Source organism: Ursus arctos, unplaced genomic scaffold (assembly GCF_023065955.2).
Source record: "Ursus arctos isolate Adak ecotype North America unplaced genomic scaffold, UrsArc2.0 scaffold_1, whole genome shotgun sequence".
Classification (NCBI taxonomy): domain Eukaryota; kingdom Metazoa; phylum Chordata; class Mammalia; order Carnivora; family Ursidae; genus Ursus; species Ursus arctos.
Genome location: NW_026622763.1, coordinates 34266055 through 34291237, shown reverse-complemented (window position 1 = coordinate 34291237; position 25183 = coordinate 34266055). Strand labels below are relative to the sequence as shown.

The window sequence follows — 25183 nt, the reverse complement described above, 5'->3', positions numbered from 1 at the left end:
TCCCACTGCTTGGTAGGTAGATGGACCTGAGCATTGAGTTAGAGAAAAGAAGGACTTACACTAACTAAGTTTTGCATCTAAAACACTTGTGCGCCCAAGTATGCATCTAGGTGAGTCAGAGTCTTCTAGATTTTTCTGGCATCATATTGTTCAAACCATATTTGGCTATCACGGTTCTGATCATTGAATCTGAGGTATGTTTACTGTGGTGTGGTCAGTTTATACAGTGGCAGGAAATATTTTTCTTTTTGGCAACTGATTTGAAGGTTAGCTGCCCTGAGTCCTTGGATTTTCTGGATCTTTTCTCAGGCAATATGGGAAACAGATGGTGAGCACATAGTCATTCTCTTTCCCATCTGATCATCTGGGCAACTATCGAGGTTGACCGGATGGTTCCAATGTTCAAGTCACGATGGTTCTCTGTTAGAAATAACTCAATTTGCATCTAAGGATAAATAACAAAATACAACTTTTTCTAAGTGAGGTATAAATTGGATATCTTTGAAGTAATACATTTTGAAGAATTTAAAATGTCCAGCACTTCTGAAAACACATAATCGTTAATGAGTTGATTTTTGTTTTACCATTCTTTTCCTTTTATTATGAATTTCATTTTTATTAACTGACATGTTTGATGATAACATGATTATTTCCAACCAAACAGATGCATAGACAATAATCATTGTATTAGCTTCATTGTAAAGGTCATCATGTATCAAATCAAATGGTGTTGACACCAACATCAGAAATTTATACACATGGCCACACACATGTACATGTGTGTGTATGTAGTCACACATACATGTGTTTAATGTATGGAGAGGGAGAAATGCTGCGTTATAGCTTATATCACCCAAATGTATACTTAACACTGAAGTGATACTCATTTTTAATTTTAAGGAGTTGTTTCCAAGGAATCAGTAAGGCATGTCAATTGTCTATAACTTACTTTTAAAAATACGCAAAGGCCAAGTGTGTAGCTCAGGGCTACTCAGAGGTTAGGTGAAGGCTGTGTGGTCCCCGCCGTGTCCCAGGCCCCACAGTGTCCTTCAGGCCCATTTGCCGCCACCCTGGTTTCTCACACCTGGCGCCTTTGCATACCTCCTAAGTTGGAACGTAGTCTAATACTCAAGGGCTGGAGGCTGGAGTTGGGTCAGCAGGCAGATCCTAGAGGTTCTTTGAGACGTACCCATTCATTCAAACAAGCAATTATTGAGCAACTGCTGTGTTCTGAGTTACTGGTGAATACATACCACTGCTGTTCAGAGCATAGTGAGGGAAGACATAATGCCACGCAGGGGACCCTGTTCTCACAGGTGCCTTGGACCAGCTAACAGAGGCTGGGGAAACAGAGGGAAAAATATAACTTCGTGTAATAGTTTGCTAGGGCCACCGTAACAAAGTACCACAAGCTGGATAGCTTAACACAACAGAAATCTATTGTCTCCCAGTTCTGGAGGCTGGAGGTCAGAAATCATGGCGTCAGCAGGACCATGTTCCCTCTGAAACCTGTAGGGGAGAATCCTGTCTTGCCTTTTGTTTGCTAGCAAGCCTTGGCTTTCCTGGGCTTGTCGAGGCAGCCCTTGAATCTCTGCGTCCGTCTTCACGTTGTCATCATTTCCTCTGTGTCTCTCTCTCCGGGTGGGTGTTCTCCTCCGTGTGTCTCCTCTTCTCAGAAGGACACCAGTCCTACTGCATCGAGGGCCCACCCTATTCCGGTACGACCTCATCTTCACTAATGACATCTTCAAGGACCCTCGTTCCAAATAAGGTCACTTTCTCTGCTCCTGGGAGTTAGGACTTCAACATATCTTTCTGGGGGACATAAATCTACCCCAAACACCGTTTCATTTCGTAAAATTAATATAAAGGTTCAGGAGATGACCATGCCTAACCTGTTCCACTTCCTCTTTGGAAACTCCTGATCTATTAAAAAATAATTTTTAGGGGTGCCTGGGTGGCTCAGTCATGTAAGTGTCTGCATCCGGTTTGGGTCATGATCTTGGGGTCCTGGGGCTGAGCCCCATGTCGGGCTCCCTGCTCAGTGGAGAGTCTGCTTCTTCCTCTCCCTCTGCCTGCTGCTGCCCCTGCTAGTGCTGTCTCTCTCTGTCAAATAAATAAATCCTTTTTTAAAAAATAATAATTTTTAGAAAATGTAGCAGGATTGGCAACATTATAAACATGGTAGAAGACTAAATGTTTTCAGTCAACAAATTAATTTATAACTTATAAATTTATAATTTATAACTTATAATTTATAATTTATAATAAAATAGAGTGTAATATAATTATGTTATTCGCAAGATGATGACAGAATTTACTTAAAAATCTTTATAGTGTATCCTGGGAAGTGGGGTCCAAGTGTTAAGTCTCCTGATGAACGGAGGTTTATTTTAATCCGGTCAGTTTGTCTTGGTCAGCGATTATGTAACCTCATTAGACATAACTTCAGACGCCTCCTCTTGAGGCTTTTTGTGAAAATGAGACTGGGCCACGGGGCCGGGCTCCCCACAGATAGCATGCCCCCACTTGGGAAAGAAGCCATTTTTTTCCCACTGAAGTGTGCCCAGTTCCTTCCCCTCTGTCTGCGGAGCCACACGGCTCTGGCACAGCCCTGCTCACACCCTCGTGCCCCTGACTCACCGCGGAGCCTGCTGTCTCCCGCCCGCTGCGTGTCTGCATCCTGCCTGCTCTTTGCCAGAGAACGGACGCGTTCCGCCGAGCCCGCAGGTGGCTGCTATTTGCAGCAGTGAGCTCCCCGGTCAACACTGTACTTACCCCGGGTCCTAAGCCTGTTGGCTCTTGTTCGGTGACCCAGAGAAAGCTCAAGGGCTCAAGACAATTTTCTAAGTGCTGCAAGTGTTCTCCCGAGATGCTGCGATTGCTCCCGTAATATAGTCCCCACCTTTTGATGGAGAGGGATTGCTTTGCCCACCCACATGGCTACTGCCCCAGAGAAACGATAGTCATCACCAACAGTTATGGATTAGGCACTGTGCTCAACTGTCCCCACAACTTCTCTCATTTAGCCTACGCAAAATCTGATGAGCCTGGTGCAGATACCAAACTCATGTGATAGGTGAGGAATCCAAGGCACAAAGTAGGGGGGCTAGTTGCCCAAGGTCACACACTGTTGGTATCTTTGCAAAGCCACTGACACGCAGGTGCTCTGACCCCAGGGACAAGACCCTTTACCAGTCTGGCCACCTATGGAGGACAATGGCTAGGTGACCAGTGAGTGGGTAGATGGATGGATGGACAAGAGAGCAATAGATTGACTTCTGCACAGTGAGCACAGCTGGCCTGCCCTCAGATGTATCAAGCCCTTCAGATAATGTCACATACCTAAGTCACAGACACGCTCTGAGGCGGTAGCGCACAGGGATTGAGAGTTTGGGCTCTGGGGTGACACTAACTCTCTTTGAACCCCAGCTCCATCACCTCCAAGTTGTGTAACTACGGGCAAGTTTTTTCCATGTCTGCTTGCCTCAGTTTTCTCTTATGTAAAAATGGGGAGATTATCATAGTACCTTTCTTGTACTCTAAATGCTCTCTAAATGCTGGCTAATGTAACTATTACAGTTATCGAACAACAATACTTTACTTTTGTCTTGTACTCTGAAGCTTTCAAAGCTTATTAAAAGTGTTTTCTCATTTGAGGGGCACCTGGCTGGCTCAGACGGAAGAGCATGGGGCTCTTAATCTTGGAGTTGTGAATTTGAGCCCCACGTTGGATGTAGAGATTACTTAAACAAGTGAAACTAAAAAAAGTTTTCTCATTTGAGCCTCACCAGCCCTATGTGCTAGAGAAGGCCGCATTTATCTCTAGTTCACAGAGGGAGAATTCATCTCAAAGAGATTAGGTACATAAGAAATCCTAGAGCCAAAGATAATAAATGCAGAAAGGGCTGGAAGCCCCAAGGCCTGACTGGGCCCTGAGGGGTAAGACCCTCCCTGAGGAAAACTGTAAGTAGAGAAAAATCTAGCTTCAGCCCTTCCCTCTTCTCCTCACCGATATGGCCCCCGTTGCTGTAGGCTGTAGATCCTCTCCAAAATTTGACGCTGCCTGGAAGGGTCGTCCTTTACATTCCTGTGGTTTCTTTAGAGGGGCACTGGAGGGGCCGTGAAGACCCTCCGCAATGGACCTGTGAGAGAGAGATGCCAGTCTTTGAGGGGCTGAACTGGGGGGAGGCTGTGTCTGTGGTCTAGGAGAACTAGGCAGGCGGGCGCCTGCCCTCGCACACGGCTTTGCGTGCACGTCCTGAGGAGCTCAGGTTCACGTTCAGAGCGCAGGCAGCAAGGGAAGCGTTTGAAGCGCAGGGCTGGGACACACTTGCGTTTGACACATGCAAACCCAGCGGCTGCTGGAGAACAGGTGGGAGGCCTGCAGGGGGAGGCTGCGTGGGTAATTGAGGGGAGCAATACTTTTTTTTTTTTAAAGATTTTATTTATTTATTTGACAGAGATAGAGACAGCCAGCGAGAGAGGGAACACAAGCAGGGGAAGTGGGAGAGGGAGAAGCAGGCTCCTAGCAGAGGAGCCTGATGTGGGGCTCGATCCCAGAACGCCGGGATCACGCCCTGAGCCGAAGGCAGACGCTCAACCTCTGTGCCACCCAGGCGCCCCCAGGAGAGCAATACTGACTGGAGGCAACGGAGGAGAAAAGAGGTTGACGCGAGAGAGATTTATGAGGTGGCACTGACAGTTTACACAGACTGAATAGTGTGGAAGATGAACGGGAACTGGAGTCGGAGCTTTTTACAGCCACATTGCGGGGCGGTGTGTGTGCAATAGGAAATCGTTCCCGAAACTGTTGTTCTCGAACTTCAGCATTCTCAAGTTCTATGGAATACTTGGAAGGCTTGTGAAAATAGAGATGCTAGGCCCTACCCAAGAGTATCTGATTCCAGAGGCTGGAGAAAGACTCCACATTTACATTTCTAGCAAGTTCCTGGGTGATCCTCATGCTGCCAGTCCTGGGACCACACTCTGAGAACCACTGTCTTAGAGAATAGTCTAGTTACATGTTGATGTAACTTGTAGGGAAGATTTAGACACAGAGGAGCTGAGAAGACGGAGGACAGACTCTCAGGTGGGCTGAAAGGCATGGGCGAGGCAGGAATACGAGACCATGACTTGCCCATAGAGCGGCCTCTTGAGAACCTTAGCATGTTGGAGGTGAGACTTCCTTTTATATCCAAGCCCCTTTGCAGTATTACCTGTTTTTGAGAATTTCCCTTCCTCATGTTATGAAATGGCCATGGGATATGAGTCTTAGTGTGGTTTTCCCAAATGCAGACACCCGAAAAGGATTTAAGTGAAAGTACTCTTTTAAAAAAGATTTTATGGGGCGCCTGGGTGGCTCAGTCGTTAAGCGTCTGCCTTCGGCTCAGGGCGTGATCCCGGCGTTCTGGGATCGAGCCCCACATCAGGCTTCTCCACTGGGAGCCTGCTTCTTCCTCTTCTACTCCCCCTGCTTGTGTTCCCTCTCTCACTGGCTGTCTCTCTCTCTGTCAAATAAATAAATAAAATTAAAAATAAAATAAATAAGCAAAAAAGATTTTATTTGAGATCAAGAGAGTGAGAGTGCACGAGCGGGGTGGGGGGGGCAGAGGGAGAGGGAGAGGAAGAAGCAGACTCCCTAGCTGAGCTGGGAGCCCGATGGAGGACTCAGGACTTGATCCCAGGACTCTGAGATCATGATCTGAGCCGAAGGCAGACGCTCACCAACTGAGCCCCCGGGTGAAAGTACTTTAAGAAGTGCAGGCAACTCCAGGAGAGAAAGGCATGTTAAGCAGGGAAGAGAAAACACAGCTGCTAGGCCACGGGTAAACTAGAATTGGTGCAAAGCACGTGCCTCAGAATTAACCCAGCCGAGGTGGGTGGGAACTGACATATTTGTGCAGAAGTTCCCGTCGGCCGGTGGTGTCTGCTGATAGAGGTGGTGTGGTAGTTCTTTGGCACTCTGGACATAGCTTGCTGGGCGGTGCCGCTTTCCTTAGTCCGGACGAAAGAGCCTCAGGCGCAGAGTTGCCGCTGCAGCTTTAGAAGTGGTGCGATACAGTCACAGGGCTAAGGGAGAGGCTGGATCCCGGCAGAGCACCACCCGCGGAACCTCCAGCTGAATACCAGTAAAGGTCCCTGATAAGGCACCTGGTCTGGGCCTTTGGCAGCATGGCAAAGCAATAACCAGCCTTGTGATTCTGTGTTCATTCCATCTTGTGCGTCTGCAGAAAGAGAAAGTCAATAGCATGAACTGAGGTGGAGTGGGGGGGCGGATTCCTTCTGGTTTTCTAAGTATTTGGCCTCTGAGAAATGTACATTTTAGACTTAATATTTTCTACCTATTCCTTACATGTAGGACTATTTTCTTCCTTTCTTTCTTTCTTTCTTTCTTTCTTTCTTCTTCCTTTCCTTTTCTTTTTCTTTCTTTCTTTCTCTCTCTCTTTCTTTTTTAGATTATTATTATTTGAGAGACAGAGCGAGAGAGAGAGAGCACATGAGCAGGGGCAGAGAGAGAGGGCGAAGCAGACCTACTGAGTAGGGAGCCCGATGTGGGGCTCCCTCCCAGGACCCTGGGATCATGAGCTGAGCCAAAGGCAGACGCTTAATGACTGAGCCACCCAGGTGCCCCTGTAGAATGATTCTTTACCTACTCCCTATCCACAGAAATATTCTCTGCTTATTCCAAAAAGTAGAAGCAAGTTACAAACTGTTAAGAGGGTTAGGATTTTGTGTTGGATATCCACTTGAGATGAACACATTACTACTTTATCTCGCACTTTCTATTACTTTTTCCTGAAAATACCATGACTTGGGTACTTCTTTATTCTTCCCTGGAAGTCCTATATTCCTGGGCATCTAAAGTAGATCTGCGTTTTACTTTCAGTCCCTCCGAGTCTCTGCAGCCTTGGATTCATTTTGAGATCAGCTGGAATGATATTCTGTCACCGTTCAGAGTTAACCAAAATGACAGAGAAACCAAGTGTCTCTGCTACTTGCTAAGCTCCTGGGGTGGTTGAATGAGGCATACCTATAACCAATTAAGAAAGGTACTAATCACATTGAAGGGTTGTTTTTTTTATTGCTTTTCATAAAAAGCAAAAGGAAACAGCAGTAGGAATTTTCTAGGTTAGAAGTCATTAACCCAGTGGCTCCTGGGGTAGCTCTAAGGTACATCGAAATGCCTCTTGGATGTTTTCCTGTCCAGAGAAATTATCAAGTATTGTTTGGCTTTAAATTTTTTTAAAAAATAAAAATCAGAGCTGTTATTTACGTTTGTTAAATTAAAAAAAAATACCATTGCTTTATAATGTAATGTAATGGCTAAAAAATAGTATAAAATATTTTTTCTTGGAGGTCAAATTGGTCTTGTTTGAAAGTTACTCCATGTCAGTCTTCAGCTATAAATTCATCCTGAGACCCAAGATACGGGACATCTATTTATGGAGGGTTAGCTGTGGTGCCTGTCACTCAGCAGTCCAGTGGGGCAGCGGAGAGGTCAAGGTCTAACGCGAGCCTCACACAGGGACAGATATTTCATGCTGTCACAGAGCTGAAAGGGTCGCACAGCTCACTCATTTCACAGATGAGGAAAATGAGTCCCGAAGCAGGGAGTGATTTCCCAGAGTAACTCATTATTCAGCTGTAAACTGCATGGCACACAGGTCGGAGATAGGATCGTAAACAGACTCTCTCCTCCCAGCCTTGGTGCCAGTTTCTTTCTGTGCCCGTCCCAAGCATTTGGGTTTGGACCAAGGCAGATCTGGAGTTGCCACCCTGGACAAGTGTTAACGTGGGGATTCACAAACTGTATTTTATGGGATGAAACTGACTGATGTTATTTCAAGATATTGTTCTGTGCTTATGTCATTTTTAGACATGCAGTGTGAAACAAAAGAAGCCAACCACTTTGTGGCTCTGTTTCTTGGAGCCATCACAACTGAATGTGCCTGCAGATCTCAGAGAAGTGTTATGCTCTGCATTTCCCATACTTATCAGCAAGGGAACCCTCTTCTCATGGACTGGGTTGTGAGTCTGATGATTCTCAAGAACTCATACTGGGAAAAGCCAGTCCCAATTCCCTTGTTTACTTACGAGGAAAGGAAGCCACAAAGAGGCTCTATGGGACCAGGTTTCCATTTTGAAAAATAACTGTCCTCGAGTTTAACCAAGTCCCAGATCCTGCCACTCTGGGCAGCTGTCTACCGAAATAATAATTCCAAAAGTATACCAAGCTAGGCTTCGGTTTGAATCTGAGATTATCTGTTTGGTTCAGGTCCCTAGTGCCATCTTGGTTCTCCCGAAGGTACATCTTAGGTCACTGGAAATGATGGAGCTGGCCTAGTTTTTTGGTGACTTTCAAACCACTTACATTCAATAGGTCAGCCAGACTGTCCAGTCCATGATGAACTGGATTTCCACAATAGACCTGCACTGCAGGGATCTTCCTGGGACTAAATTGGACTTGGAAACAATGGGACAATGGTCATCTACTCAGCCCATATTTGCCATATTGTCAAACATTCCGACTTGTAATGGTATGTGACTGGCCATGAAAATGACCAACCCACTCATTTTCACTTTCCTCCTTGGAAAACAATCTGTTCTGCCCTCAGTGACAATGACAGAAAGATGAGTTAGGTATTAGTTCAAACTCTGTCAAGTGAGTTCGGCATTTCCAGACTGTTCATTACTCATGCAGAGCATGAAGGACTACTTAATCAATTTTTTAAAAAAAGGAAAAAAAAGAACTATTTAATAAATCATTGTCTACAGATGGCCTGGGTGAGTTGGCCTGTCATATACAGGACCTGATAAAATGCCACCTCCTCCATACAGCCTTCTCTTGCTAACCAGAAGTGATACAACAGCTTCCTCACCTAGACCTGCTCATACAAAAACTAATGAACATGGAAATGTATCTTCAATTTAAAAAACTGTCATCTGAGCTAGAGGAAGCTTCTATGTTGTAAATTGTGTGGCTGCCTCTATGTTCATATTCACATGTATATATACATAAATACACATAATGAGTCCTTTCTGACCATTAGGCCTAACTTTTAACAACAATGTAAGGACTATATATTTAAACTCATATTTGGAATGTCTTTTCCCTGGGGAAACACACACACACACACACACACACACACACACACACACACTCTCTCTCTCTCTCTCTCTCTCACACACACACACACACATGTATGCACACACGGACATACATACATTTAATTTGTGTGTGAGGGGACAGTTGGAGGTACTTGTGCCTTACAAGTCACACGAGATAATCAGCTTTGCTGGTTTTTCTTTATGTCTCGGATTGGAAACTCCTTAGAAGTCAGCAGTTTAAGGCTGGCAGATTTTGAGACCCCATTCATTTGTGAAGTATCTGGAGATGGGCAATCAGTTGTAGATTCTGATAATTTACTCCATAGCAATTGAATAGCTGGTAGAGTGGGTTCAAAGAACAACTTTGGATTAGGCTGTGGAGAGGAGAGAATAGAAGGAAAACACAGAAAACCCTTGGCTGTTCTCACTTCAGGGCAGAGACTGGAGAGACATGTGGCCTCAAAGTCGGGACTCTCCAGCAAGAAAACAACAAAGAGCTCACATAGGAAATAAGCCTGTGTCCAAGTCCCACAAGAAATCAGAGAAATGGGTCAGAGGGTAATTTAACATTTTAAAATCCCCCTCTTCCATGTTTCTGTATTTTTCATGGGATCTCACTTTAGGCAACATCAGTAGGAGGAGGTAGGAGTATTTAGAAAGATGAGTGTGCAACATGGGCGAAACTTACAGTGTTTGACGTGGATTTTGGAAAGCAGGCACCACCTGGACAGTTTGATAATTTGGGGGAGCTCCTATTCACACCAAATATCCTGCTGGGTTACTGGATCTGCACGTTCCACAACTGAACATGTTTAATTTTATACGGTATAATGTGTGTTTCTGATGTATTTCCATTCTGCTAATGTATGACTTAAAGTTTGACACTATATAGAAAAAAGTGGCAATTTGGAATGTCAATCTGTATCATTTTCTGCTGCTTAGCTAGGCATTCAGCGTCCTGACAGCATAGCTTCTACTCTATAGTCTTCCGTTACATCTCCACATATACCTTACTTGGCCTAAACCAGATTAATCTTCATTCCCCAAATATGCCTCACACCTTCCCACCTCTATGTGATTGCTCATACTACCTATAATCCTGGAATGTTCTTCCTCCTGTCCAAAATTTGCTCAAAATGCTATGTCTATGCTTGGGATGCAAGATGGCTGACTGAGCACCCACATTATCACCTTTCTCAAAATCCTAATGAATTTCATGAAAAAGTTAATAATAATAATAATACATGATAAATCAATAATAACAAAAAAGAAACTTGATAAATAGTGTCTCTTAGAAATTATATACAAAATCTCATTTATAGTGAAAATAAATGCTTTAATATACCTAGGAATTCACTTGTACTGCTTATTGGGCAAGATCTATATAAAGAAAACCATAAAACTTTGTTGATGGATGTAAACAAGGATCTGGATGGGAAGATTAAATTATGAAAGTGTCAATTCTTGCAAAATAAATCCACAAATTCAATGCAATCACAAAAAAAAAAACAAGGATAATTTTCATGAAACTTGATAAGCTAATTCTTAACACCTCTAAAAGAATGAAAGCATAAATAGCCAAGTGAATTTTAGAAGAATGAGGGCAGCTTGGGCTACAGCTATCAAAACATACTAAAGAGCTATAATAATTAAAACAGCATGACACTGACTTAGGAAGAGTCACGTAGATTAATTGAACACGAGACTACACTTTTTAAGGAAATTGATAAGCCATTTCTAAAATTTTTACAGAAAATTTATCATCAGGGAAATGCCAATCAAAACCTTACACCTATCAGAATGGGTAAAATAAAAAAGATAAGAAATACCAAGTATTGGCGAGGATGTAGAGAAAAAGGAACCCTCATGCACTGTCGGTAGGAATGCAAGTTGGTGCAGCCACTGGAGAAAACATGGAGAAAACACACACATGCATATACACGATGGATATTACTCAGCCACAAAAAAGAATGAGATTTTGCCATTTGCAAAAACATGGGTGGACCAAGAGGGTATGATGCTAAGTGAAATAAGTCAGTTACAGAAAGACAAATACTGTATGATTTCACTTGTATTTGGATTTTAAGAAACAAAATAAACAGACCAACCACCCCCCTCTTAACAATCTGGTGGTTATCAGAGGAGAGGCGGATGGGGGGAGGAGTGAAATAAGTAAAAGGTATCAAGAGTACACTTATTGGGTTTTTTTTTTTTAATTTTTTTTTTTTACAGATTTTATTTATTTGTTAAAGAGAGAGAGAGCTCACAAGCAAGGGGAGCAGTAGGCAGAGGGAAAAGCAGGCTCCCGCTGTGCAAGGACATGGGGCTCCATCCCAGGACCCCAGGATCATGACCTGAGCCAAAGGCAGATGCTTAACTGACTGAGCCACCCAGGTGTTCCAAGAGTACACTTATTGTGATGAGCCCTGAGAAATGTATAGAATTGTTGAATCATTATATCGTATGCCTAAAACTAATATAACATTGTATGTTAATTATACTTCAATAAAGAGAAGAAAATTAAAATTTGTATCAAATATCAAAGACAAGAAGAGCCAAAATTCTCTTAAAAATAAAATCTAAGGTGGGAGGACTTGCTTTTCCAGACATCAAGGCAGATCATAAGGCTATAGAATTAATACAGTGTGGTATTGGTACAGAGATGGACAAATAGACCAGTCCATAGGGTAGGGAGTCCAGAAAAAACCCATACATATCTGGAAAAGATTGATAGCAGAGGAGGAATTTCACCTAGTGGGGAAACAATGGAATTTTTAATAAAAGGTGCTGCCACAACTGGGTACCCATATGTAAAAAAAAATAAAATAAAATCTCTTGTTCATACCACATCCCCAAACATAACAATTTCCAGGTAGATTAAGACTTAAATGTGAAGGGTAAAACTCTAAGCTTTTAGAAGTATATATTGGGATATATCTTCATGATCTTGGGGTAGAAGGATTTTTATTCTCCAAGTCACGAAGGACAACACTGATGAAGTTGACTACATGAAAATGAAGAACTCCTGTTCATCAAATGCCAGTACAAAAATAGTAAAAAATAAGCAAAGAGAGGGGGAAGATATTTACAACACATATTAACTACCAAAAGATTATTATCCAGAATAAAGAGTGTTTATAGATCAATGAGCAGAAGGCCAACAACTGAACAGAAAAAATGGGCAAGAGAATTAAACAGACACTTCTCAAAAAACAATAGAACACCCAAATATCTAATAAACATATGAAAAGGAGTTCAACTTTACTAGCAAGTCACAGAAATGCAAATTAAAACCACAAGATTATACTATTACACACCTACGAGATAGACCAAATTTAGAAAGCTTCATCTCAAGTGGTAGCTAAGGTAGGAGCACACACTACTGATGAGAATATAAATCAGCACCAATACTGGAAAACAGGCAGCATGATTTATTAAAGTTGACGATGAGCAATACTCCTTGACTCATAATTTCCACTCCTACTTATATACTCTCATCATTTAATTGTTTATGACCACCAGAATCTGTGTGCAAGAATGTTCATCTATTCTTAAATGAAAAATGCTGGAAATACACAATTCTGCTTCAACCGTAGAATGGATAGATGGAATAGAGTCATACAATGGAATATTCTACAATAATAACAATCAATGAACATGATATTAAGTGACAAGTGAAGTTATAAAAATTGCACATAGCATGAATCTATTATATAAAATTTTAAAACAGACAAAACTAAACTATATTGTTCCGGAATGCATTCAGGTGTGATAAAACTAAAAATAAAAGAAAGGAAATTATTACCGTCAAGGTCAGGATAGAAATGACCTTTCTGTACCTGAGTGGTAGTCATATGGATGCTTACTTTACCATCATTTGCTCACCTGTACACACAAGATTTATATAGTTTTCTGTTTATCACACCTCACAATCAAATAAAGTAAAAAATAAAAATAAAAACCCAGAAAGTAAAAAAAGAAAACAAGAGAAAACACAAAAGACTCTGGAAACGGACATGCATACTAGTTCAATATGTGCTGTAAGTGGCATTTCAAAATCAAATTCAATTTATTCAATAAGCGGTGTCAAAACTGGAAAGAAGGCATTGCCAAATTTGACTGCAAATAAATTTAACACATCTCTAAGGCCACAGACACCACAAACAACTTGGAGGAAATATTCACAACATCTACAAGGCACAAAAGGCTAATATACATAATATATTAAGAATGCCTATAAATCAATGTAAAAGGGGAGATATGGGCAGGCAATACACAGAATGAAAGCTACAAAGATCAATAAACATGAAAAAATAATAAATTTTACTAGAATTTTGTAAAGTGCAAAATAGAAAAAAATTATAATATTCAGGGTAATTTAAAATAATCACAATTTAATCATTTGTAAAAATTATATACTAAACTTATTAAGCTACAAAATAGTTACAAAATATAAGAACTAGGAAGTCATTAAAGGCTAAGTCTCCTTCTGGCTTTACCATTCTTAATGTAAGACTTACCCTCATAGTCTCAAGAAGGCTGCTCTGTCCCCAGACATTACATCTGTGTTCTAGGCATAGAGAAGGGAAGAATGGCAAGAGCAAAACAGTACATGCCAGCTGAATCTGACCCTTCCCATCAGTAAAGTTATACCTTTCCCAGAAGCCCTATTCCCTAGAATTACACTTAAATCTTACTGGCAAAACTGTGACACGTTTACCCCTAACTCTTAGGGGTTTGAGGAGAAGTGTATTCTTTAAAAGAGGATATTTTTGTGCCAAACTAAATTGCGGTTTTGTTAATAAACAAGAAGTGGAGCATATATATTGCTTAGTCAACTAGTGGTGCTGTGGGAAGGAAGCACCTAGAACGGTGCTTGGTATATTGTACATACTCAATAAACATTAGTAAAAAAGAATGGGACTTTTCATATGATAATCTACATAATCCCCAGAATGACAGTGAAGGGGGATCAAGATGAGAGCCGAGCACCAGCTACGGAGGAAACCAGTGCAGAGGGAACGGAAGGCTCCCTGAGATGTAGCATGAAGTGGATACAACGACGGAAGGCTACTTGAGGTCCCCGAGACTCCTGAGAGCAGAGGTAGACATGACGTTTGAAGTAGGGAGCAGTCCATCTCTAGGATTGCGCTATTCAATGCCACAGCCACCAGCTGCACGTGGCGATTTAAGTTGAAATTACATAAAAAGTATAACAGCTCAGTTCTGCAGGCACATTAGTCACATTTTGAATGCTCAATAGCCACTTGTGGCTAGTGGCCTCCGTGGTGGATGGTGCTGCTGTGGAACGTTCCCATCATTGCAGGAAGTTCTACGGAATACTGCTTGTCCAGAAGAATTAAGCCATGGGAAAAAAGAGAGAGAGATACCAATTTCCAGAAAAACAAACTCTTGGGCAGGAAAAGAAAAATAATCAGAATATGTGGGGTTCCTCTGAGATTAGCCTTTGCTAATCATGATGTAAACACTGAATTCTGAATTACCTAAGTAGAACTTCACTGGGAGGCTGCCGGGCTGAGACGAGGCTTGTGTCTGGTAAGAGCGGGGTCTCCTATGGAAGAGTGCGAAAGCCTCACATTCCGAGGCGGGAACCTGACAGGTAATGCCTGTGACCAAAACAATCAGAAAAGAACAAGAGAGACATTTTGTTAAATGTGTACAAATAACAAAAGGTTCGCTAAAAGAGTCAAAATGATTGTCTCCGTGGAGGGAAAAATAGAGGAATGGTGGGAACAGGGAGCACTGATTTAGGAATAAGCCTTGCAAAACGATTTGATTCTTAAATGATGTGCAGATATGATTTGATTGAACTAATAAATAAAACAGAATAAACTGCAAAAACAGGGGTGCCTGGGGGGGCTCAGTCATTTAAGCATCCGACTCTTGATTTCGGCTCAGGTCCTGATCTCAGGGTTGTGGGATTGAGCCCCACGGCTGGCTCCATGCTCAGCGCGGAGTCTGCAAGAGACTCTCTCCCTCTGCCCCTCCCGCTTGTCCTCTCTCTTTCTTAAATAAATAAATCTTAAAAAAAAAAAAAAACAAAAACCTGCAAAAACAAAAGCTCTGTTACAATGTCTTCTTCTCCATCAAGTCTATTCTGGTCCACAGACATGATACTTCTATACTTTGATATTTACGAACACATCGCCTGAAACTCTGCTCTTGGCACCAAACTCTACCCTGCTTTGCTCTGTAGTTAGTTGTAGAGGCTTATAGTCAAATTCTTACCTGTTCATAAATTCTTAGACTAACTACTGTCTGATTTCAGAAGCGTCACAATATTTCAGTCTAATACAGAGAAAAGCATGAAGACTCCAATAAAATGTTTAACAACCGTAATAATAAGGAGCACCTGGGTGGCTCAGTTGGCGAAGTGCCTGCCTTCAGCTCAGGTCATGATCTCCAGATCCTGGGATCGAGCCCCCTTTTGGCCTCCGTGCTCGGGGCGGGGGGCAGGGGTGGGGGAGTCTGCTTGTCCCTCTGCTCCTGCCCCTCTCTCTGTTTGCCCTGTCTCTGTCTCTCTCTCAAATGAATAAATAAAATATTTTAAAATGGTAATAATAATTTTAAAATAATAATAGCCAACGTGTATGGAGCACTTACTATGTGCAAGGCATGTGATAAGAGCCTACCAATAAATCAGGGGGTCACTTCTTCTTCTACAGAGGAGGCCATAGATAAGGCAGGAAAATAGTGCGGCTCTTTCATGCCTAGGGGACATAGTTCCAGGTTGGCATCAGAGTGCTTATGCTTATTTTTTTATTTTATAAGATTTTATACTATGTGTTTTTTAAAAAGTCAGCCTGAATTATTTTTCAATTTAATACCATCTTTTAAAACATAAGGAATTACTAGTCAATTCTAGTTTACATCTGCCAACGGAATGCTCTCATATGACACACATATCTCTTGGTCATAAAGCCTGTGCGAACATAGAAAATGAACAAGGTTTAATTAGTTAAGATGATAAAATGATGCTCAGTTTTATTCACCACCATATGAATCACGGAAGGGGGAGAGGTACATATGTTTGAAATGTGACAATCCTTCCTAACGCTTAGCTAAAAAAGAACTATTCCAATAGGTTTAGTCTCAAATCCATGTCAAGATACAGGTGACCCGCAGGGTTTTTGCCTTAGTACAGAGGTTTAGAGAGAGATTAAATCAGTGAAAATTGTCTTTAGATAGAAAATTGCTGGGTAATTTTTACAAACTCAGTGTCATACACTCTGACTTACCTAATAGAGCATTATCTTCTCCTGGTAATTTACAGATTTCAATTTTATCTGCTATTGCTGTTTGGAAATTGAACCCTTTGGGCTTGCATTCACACTTTGCCTCTAGATGCCGCCTAAGTCGAAAATCAAGAGACCCAGTTACATATGGAAGAGGCTCTGTATTCCCAGCAGCTGGCCTTACCTAAGGAGAGAGAAGATAATGAGTATGGTCTCAGGATCCCCCCCGCCCAACCACCAAAGGATGGGGCCTATTCTCTCTAATTACACCCTGTGGCTATCTTAGCTAGGGTCACATCAAATATTTTCACCTGTCATTTCATCTGTTCACAATTTTAAACATTGTTTTTGCCAACTTGAGGTTTCGTGGATTTTATTCCTCTGTTTATTTCACATCAATGCCTGGAACTTACCTGTAGCTCACCTGGTGAGCTGCACGAGGGGGAGTATGTTTACCTCCATGAAAGGGGGAAAAGTGACCTGAAGAAAGCAGCTAAAGAAGGGTCACAGCCCCTCAAAGACGTGCTTATTTTATCCTAAATTCTTTTGCGCAAGTACGGTATTAAACAGGGTGGCAGGAAATGGGAGAGTAAACCTCAATTTGAACCCCATATGCTAGAAGTTAAGTAAAATTCCATTACATTTGAATAGTTCTAAGCAAGCAATTTGTTACCCTTTATCCTTTAGTGGAATTGATGAACAGGTGGTTTTCAGAAGATCACTCAGTATATTTAGCTTCTGAAATTCGAGCGACTCGGGATCTGATTGGCTGCTGGTACCGCGTGATAATTCGGAGCCCAGGCACCACTCTGGCTCTTGCCTGGGGTTCTCAGGAGGGAAGAGTTGGGAGAGGCTTTGCTGCTGAGGAAATTGATTTGATAGATTAAAGGTAAGGCCGGTTTACGGCTTTTTCTGCAATGGTCTTGCTGGAGATGTTCTGCAGCTTCCCTTGAAGTATTTCCCAAAGTTTGGGGTCATAACTGGGGAAATTAGGGGTGGAAATGGGACTAGGAAAGTTTGTAACCCTGTTGCCCTACTCAGGCCCTACTTACATCTGCCGTGTGTTGTGTGATCAAGGTCCTATACTAACGAGCCTACTGTTTGAGTTGGCTCTCTCGTCTGACAACATTTTAAAAAGTTTTGCCTTTGATTTTTTTTCCCTAAATATAATGGTATGTAAAAGGATCTATGTTCTGCATTCCTATATTTAGCCTGTTCTACTGGGCTTCATTTGCCTCCGAAGGAGCGGCAGTTTCGCTGGCTTAACAAAACCAGCCATGGCGGGGTATTGGTTTACGTGGCAAATATCTTCGGGCAAAGGGACAGCTGCTCCAAGTCATCATCCCCTTTTATCAAGAGAGTCCCACTCTCTGGCGTCAAACTAAGGAGGCCTTGGGAGATCCTCTCGTCGGTGCCTGAATTAGCAGCTTAGACCAGAGACCCACAGTCTTCTATGTACTTCAGTCAACGCTTGAAACGTTTCTTATTTTTCAGGTTTGAGGAAGAGCTACAGAAGCAGAACCGAAAAACCCATACAAGCCAATGGTGTTCCGGAAAAAATAACCCCATTGCCTTGAGGTTTCTATTTTTTCTTTTAAAGCTATTGACAGATTTGTTTGTGTGTGTTCTCATTTCAAGCCTAGGACAGACTGCTGTGGTGTTTTAGAGCAGTAGAGAGACCCAAAGCAGCCCTCTTAGAATTTTGGTGCTGGCGAAAAATTCTGACTTCTGGAAGCCGAGCTGACCCCCCTTTCGCTAAGACGTTTGCTTGAAAATGTTTTTCCGCAAGTATTTAGAAACTTAAATACCCTGTTTCTTTGACTCCAAATCCTCTCGCTTTCTTACCTCCGCTTCCTTTTACAACTTGAGCTAAATTGGTAGTGTAGCTAGAAGCCACGACACCTGACCTGTTACTGAGGGCATCAAGAGACGCTGCCTGAAGTCTGCGGTTTTGAGAGCCATTTTGAAATATCCCCTCTCGCGTAGCCTGCGACAATCTATGGATGTGTAGGATGGATAATCTTACGTTCTGTTTCTATAATGTTATGATTTCAGTCCTAGGGATAGATGCTAATGCATTTTCATCTGTCTGGAATATGAGAAGTTTGTAGGTGCCCCTACTACTCTGGGAAAATGGCAGATGACGAAGAATATGAGGAGGTGGTGGAGGTAAGATGAAGAGGCTGACTCTGACAGCCGGGTATTTTATGTGGCGACAGCCAAAGCCGTGTAGGTGAATTAATCATTTGAAAAATACATCATCTATTATAACTTCACAAAGAGTCATTATTAAAGCATGAGAAAGGAATATTTTACGTTCAGTTTCACTATAATTATGTGGGATTTAGAATTGAAAAGAAATCTCACTGTTTCCCACTTTTGCTTTTCTTTAAACTCTCAGAAAAACATGGTGTGGGGTAAAGGTGGTGTTAATTTGTCTTCTGAAACTACCTTCTTCCCCACATGACAGCCCTCCTGATCAGAAGGACGGAGGAGATGAAGGGACAGTTCCAAAAACTGAACTTTTAGCTTCCACATAGCGATAGGGGGAAAGGGGCTACTTACTCTTTGCTATAACCAGCTGATTACTTAGAGGGTAATATGGGTTAAGTGTTCAGAATAATACACTAATGAGATTTTATGCATATGTGAGATTTGGTATGTATGTAAATGTGCACATGTGCCCATAAATATAAACTCATCACGCTCACAAGTGACATTTGGAGCCACACTTTCTGACCAACTCCCATTCTATTTACCTAAGGGAACAAGACTAGCTTTTGCTTTTACATTTTGAAAAACCCAAAACCAAACAAACAAAAAACAAAACCCAAAGTGGACATCTTGGAAAAATTTCCTCCGGGTTATTTGTGGACATCTGACACATTCTACAAAGCTGTTAATTATTTATTTTATAAAATTGTTTTTATGTTATGGTTTTTCTTCCTCAGCTCTTGGCTTCAGCTTCACATTCTAGAATCTCAAGGCTTGGGGACTATAATCCATATAAATATATTGCCATTGAATCTGAAAGTGCTTAATAATTTATAATTAATGATGATCTAAACATATAAAAATCTCCAGGTACCTAAGATGCTTGGAGACAGTTTTGAAAATCTGTGCTTTTTCATCAGAATGAAATTAAGAGCTACCCAGAGCCAAATTCCAAACGACAGTGCCAAAATTTGTCTTTGGAAGATTATTGTAGTGACCAGTCTATATTTAGATGAAGAAAAATTTGTTCTACACATAAAATTTTTTTTACTGAAGGATTTAGGAAGAAAACACAGAATGAATCTCGTGCAGTATAACAACGAACCCCTCTGGCTTGAATGCCAAAGGCTGCATTCTCCATGTTCAGTATTACTAGTGTGCATTTCACAAATTTCCTTGTGAGTTAGAATAATCACTATTCAATAATGACACAGTTAAAAATGAAATTGCCTTTCCTGTGGCAGTAATACCAGTAATACTTTTTAGCCTCCAAGTTAAAAATCCCTTGTTTTTCTTAAAATAATTGTGTTCATTGGTCATTGGATATTGTCCTCGGCGCTAGACCTGATTGATTTAACTAGATGGCGTAAAAATGGTGGGGGCTATTTTTAGGCATCTCATCCTTGCCATTTTATTCCTATTACTACTTCTGGGTCTGACCCGCAGTTGCTGAACTGCTAGACTTCCTGCCAGAGAGTGTTCAACCAAGGTCTCTCTGACCTCAAAAAAGATGCCATGAAGAATGGAATGGTGGCAAATTTGAGAAAATGGTCAGGGAAGAGTTCAAAACCAGGAACTAGCTTTAAAAAGAGATCTTCTAGGGGCCGTGGACATCTAAATAAAATTGTGCTTTTGCTCTTTTCTCAAACCTAAACTTGGATAGAAAGGAAAAGAAGCGAGGATGCACTAATTAGTGGCACAACTCTTAAAAAAAAAAAGTGGGATTTGGCGTATAAGTTAATGCCGACCATTTGGGTAATGTTGCTTTTTTTATAAGGTTATTTCTAAGCTATGTTTACCAATGGTGAGAGCCCAGCAAAGGTAAACTGGATGGCTACCAGGGAGCTGCTTGTCCTTGGATGCTAAGAAAATCCAAAATACCTGTGCATCATTCATTTTAGTTTAGTATTTCTTCTCAAGGCACTGATGCTTTGTGTGGCCAGAGGCATGGTTCTCTGTGGATCATCATCAAACAGTATTCCCTAAAGTGTCCAAGTGATATTTCCCATGTGATGAAGGCAAAAGCATATAAAAGAAATTCTCTGTCCTAAAAGAGCTGGTGGTTTCTCTAGCTATGCGTAAGGCCATACAGATGGATATTCGATTTTAATAAAGAAATAGTGTAGAAACAAAGCTCAAGAGTGAGGGACATCAGGCAAATTTTATGCTAATCTTCCTGCAGATGAAATATAGTCGGTGGCCTATTGGCAGCGGTTAAATAACTCGATCAGAGTGCACTGGACCAAGGGCGGAAGAAAGGCCACCTGAGGGGAAATTTTGTAGTCAGTGTTTTTCCCTCTTCCTGAGTGTGTTTTGGTGGCAGAGAAAAGAAAAATGTAGCCTACAATGATATACATTTTGTGGACCAAGAAAATGAGCCCAATGTTTCATTTTTGTCCCTTTCCTTGTGTGCGTTGGCCTGAGTCTTCACTTCTGCTCACCCAGCTTCTTGGGTGAGGCTAGGGGCAGGATTCCACTCCCCTTACGCGTCTGAAACAAAATGTCAGCCAGTTCCCATCAGCATCTATTTCCTGCCGCTGATGTCAGAAGTAGAACACAAGTAGGTTTGATTTCAGATCCAGCCTGCAGGCACCTCAGAGCCATCAGCTGCGAACTGCAGCCTAACTTTCCCACATCTTGTGCCTAAAGGTCTTTGCATTTTTTCCTTCTCCCCTTGGCGTTTGTAGATTTTCATCTTCGCATCCTTTTAGGACCATCGTGCTATAGAGGGATGCACCCCTCACTCTGGAAGAGACTCCCCTTTCTTAGTAATCAGGGAGCTACAGGGGTAATTGGGATGTGTATATGCTTTCGGATCTAGTGTTTCCATGATACAATCGGGTCAAAAAGTTCTGTTTTGTTTTATTGTTAGTTAAAAACAGTGGGTTATATCCAGTTCCTTTCTGCCCAACCCACATACTCAGAATATTGTTCTCACATTTTCTCTGCAAATTATACCCTGGGTACCAGAAGAAAATTTTTTATTTGTCATAAGTAAAATAACTGCCCCGGCAAATAATCAGCCCCACACACCTTTCTCGTCACCCTGCATCTCCTTGCCTCGTCTGATGGCATCCATGTTAGTGTCCCTGAAGTTTCATCAAGCTGAAATGGATTCCTTCATGTACTTCCTTCCCACACATAGTGCACGCCAGCTGGGCTAGTGAAATAACCCAGTGGTTCAGCTGAGGCAGAGGAGAGGTGATTTCTGCTTTGTTCTCATGAGTACTTTGTGCTCTATTTGTAGTATTACACAGAGGAGACAGTCTATGAAGAGGAGCCAGGAGAGGTAAGACGCAACCCATGTCTGCACGAACTGCATGCTGATGAAAGCAGGCAGAGCCTTCCCTTCTCACAGACTCCCAGGGCTACAGAGCTGGCAAAGGGAGAGTCTGAGAGAGAGTCGCTCACTTACATGTGCCCAGTGGCGATGGTACAAGAATGAATGCTACCTGTTTGACAGGTTACGTCACTGTTTGTGCTATTCAGCATATCCAAAGTGGCTGGGGATGGTTTCCGCCATTGTTCCTGTGGTATTTTTGGTGTAGGTGGTACTAATCAAAATAACATTGTTGGCCACCAGCGCTCTGTGACTGTAGCAATCACATGGCCTTGGACATGTGATTTGCATGGGGACCCGCGGTTTTATTGTTTAGAGTTGTGACTTGTGGGGCACCATCTCTGCCAACAGGGAAGGCCCTCCAAGACTTTGTCCCTGATGATGCAATGAAATGTTACTTCGACTGTAGCACAAAGCCTCTCCCATGAATATTCCAAGGTGGAATTTTTTAGGGTGAAATACCTCACTCATGCTTCGTTTTCTGAATAGAGCTCTTTCTCTTGAGCATGATGAACAGGGATGGCTATCCCTGGATCCTGCTCAAAGAGCTTATGACTGCCCGAAGCCTAACATTTGTAGATGCTATAAATTGGTTAGTTTCTCACCATCAACGGTACATCGGTAATGGCAGAAAGCAACCTATCAGCAGTGATCTGACAGCGCTAGGGGAAGTGGACATAGATGGCCAACGTCCTTGTTGCTTCAGTTTCTCTTTTCATAATTGACGCTAGAACTCTTCCTTCGGTATAAAGGATATTAGCTGTGAAGTAAATCATGCTAGCAGAGGGATTGAAGACTTGGCTGCTTACCTTCTTTTCTTACATATAGTATTTTTAACTTTGGACTAGACCTAAACTTTGGGCCTTAGTTTCTTCTTTTATACAGCCTGTTGTAAGAAATTGTGATTTCCCACCTACTGCATGCATAGGACTATTGTAAGGATAATTACCCCCTTATGTTGTCATCATTATCGTTGTTTACCTAAGCATTTATTAGTGTACATGGCACTCCAGTTCATTGTGGGACAAGCAACCAGCTTTTTCTTAGACTCATTTAAAAGTTAATATGAAGTCAAGAAGTCGAGCTTTATTTGATCACCTTAATCTTTTGTTCTCTGATCCCAAGTTTGCTTTTACTCTACCCAAATGATTTAAGATTTTAAATGCTTGAGAATATTGTATTTCTGATTTTTATCCAACCTGAAAGCATTTGGGTTCTATTCTACAAATGGAATTTTAAGGCACTGTAGCAAATTAAGAAGGAGTAACCTTTTGACTCCACTCCTGAGCAATCAGCATTCAGATTTATGTAACATGATGTACCTTCATATGGACAGAGTGTATGTTGCCTGCTTTGGCCTGTTTTAGAGATGGAGAAGTAACACTAGGGATGTAAGTCTGACTTGCAGTCAGAATAATGCCTATATACAAGATCACGCGATCACAGTTTTTACTTCCATAACAGTGTTGAACTGCATGTCCCATTTTCAGACAATAACAGGAATCTATGAAACTACGACAACACGGACAACCACGTCTGACTATGATCAATCAAAACCTTCCAAACCCGCGCTGGCACAGCCGGTGTCGGCACAGCCAGTCCCAGCCAAGCCAGTGGAGAGGAAGAGGGTTATCCGGAAGAAACTGGATACTTCGAAGTTCATGACCCCCTACATTGTACACAGTCAGAAAATGAAGGAACTCTTTAGCCCAGTAAGTTTCAAATGACTTCTGCTAATCTAGTTTTATTATTGAGAAATTACTGATTTCAACCAACTCTGTTTTGGGTGCTTGCTGGATTTTGTTTCTCAACCTTGTATGAGATAGAGACTTATCTGCAGAAATATAAGCTCTTGTGACTCTTGAATTTTCTTGTAATTCATTTGCACCATTGAGAATCAGAGAAAGCATCCTTACTGAAATTATTCCCACAAAATAAGCAGGAGGCTGATTATAAAGCATTTATTGGTAATCACAATTTCTTAGCCCGTCTAGAACCATGAAGTCATAAATATAGATTCAGTTGAAATCCATTCATAGAAGCTAAATAACATCTAAATAAACATCTGAGCAGGATGCCTCTTTTTTTTTTTGTTTAAAGATTTTATTTATTTATTCGACAGAGATGGAGACAGCCAGCGAGAGAGGGAACACAAGCAGGGGGAGTGGGAGAGGAAGAAGCAGGCTCATAGCGGAGGAGCCTGATGCGGGGCTCGATCCCATAATGCCGGGATACTCCCTGAGCCGAAGGCAGGAGCCCAGCCACTGTGCCACCCAGGTGCCCCAAGGATGCCTCTTAAGTAGACTAGTTAGCAATATGTAAAAAGGTCTTTAAGAGTTGTATGGTGAAGAAGAACGTGTAGTTTAGAAAACCAGGATTAGACTAAGAGTTCATCTGAAATGAAGATTGGAATGTTCGACTGTACCCTAGAACAGTGTTTTGTTTCGTTTTTAAGATTTTATTTATTTGAGAGAGAGGGAGAGAAGGAGATAGCAAGAGAGAACATGAGCAGGGGATGGGGAGAGGGAGAAGCAGGCTCTCTGCTGATCAGGGAGCCTGACGTGGGACTCGATCCCAGGACCTCGGATCATGACCTGAGCCGAAGGCAGATGCTTAACTGGCTGAGCCACCCAGGTGCCCCAGAACCATGGTTTTTAACTGTGGCTGCACATTGGAATCCTCTGGGAGCTTTAAATCTACTGATACCCAGGCTGTTCTTGTTTAATCAGTCTGAGGCTGGGACCTGTCCGTAAAGACTTTTAAAAACTGCCCGGCCTTTGAAATGTGCAGCTCAGGTTGAGAATCACTGCTGTTGAAGGTCCCTGGTCCTTAACTTTCCGTGTACAGTTACACCGTAACAAGTTACAGTGACCCATTTGAATGGATCTGATTTGTTGATTGTCCATGTGGGCTGAGTTCTCACTAGGTGGCTTGATTGCACATCCTCTGGCGGCTTGAAAAAAAGAAGAAAAGCAGCTCAGGGGAACATTGGCTAATAGAGGACTAAGAGCTTACGTCAAAAGCATCCTGTTGTGATTGGTCAATAAATGGCCACGTCTGGTTTAGTGTTAACTCCTGGGGACTATTTGGTAAATTTCTAGTTTAGATTCTTGAATGATCTAAAACCTAGTTTTCTAAGACTTCGAGCTCTAAAAAAAAGACTATCTTGCCTCCTTTATCATTGCAGTATTCAGCAAAAACAAAATTTTTGTCCATTTATTGCCATAAAATCTCATAAATTCTGACAATAATATCCTAGAAT

The 25183-nt window shown here is 41.9% G+C and overlaps 1 protein-coding gene and 1 long non-coding RNA gene across 53 annotated transcripts in view; one reads left to right on the top strand and one right to left on the bottom strand.

Annotated features, from left to right (window-relative positions):
• Window positions 1-5057: 5057 nt before the first annotated feature.
• NEB (nebulin) overlaps window positions 5058-25183 on the top strand; it is a 232153-nt gene continuing 212027 nt past the window's right edge. For 48 of the 50 annotated variants that reach the window (XM_057317623.1, XM_057317717.1, XM_048214487.2 and 45 more), the window contains exons 1-6: window positions 5058-5178; window positions 17055-17256; window positions 17862-17945; window positions 18423-18536; window positions 21829-21870; window positions 23412-23633. In XM_057317623.1, coding sequence (XP_057173606.1) covers window positions 18501-18536; window positions 21829-21870; window positions 23412-23633 — 300 coding nt within the window. In that variant the 5' untranslated portion in view covers window positions 5058-5178; window positions 17055-17256; window positions 17862-17945; window positions 18423-18500. The remainder of the gene's footprint in view (window positions 5179-17054; window positions 17257-17861; window positions 17946-18422; window positions 18537-21828; window positions 21871-23411; window positions 23634-25183) is intronic. The other 2 variants (XM_057317597.1, XM_057317600.1) reach the window with 2 other exon arrangements.
• On the bottom strand, window positions 12227-17075 carry LOC123000659 (uncharacterized). Of its 3 annotated transcripts, XR_006408814.3 has the most exons (4): window positions 17041-17072; window positions 16371-16551; window positions 14616-14738; window positions 12520-14453 (listed from the first exon to the last, which is right to left on the bottom strand). It is a non-coding gene; the product is annotated as an uncharacterized LOC123000659 (long non-coding RNA). The 3 variants fall into 3 exon arrangements; XR_006408813.3 differs by having other exon boundaries at window positions 12227-14738; window positions 17041-17075; XR_006408810.2 differs by having other exon boundaries at window positions 12227-14738; window positions 16781-17068.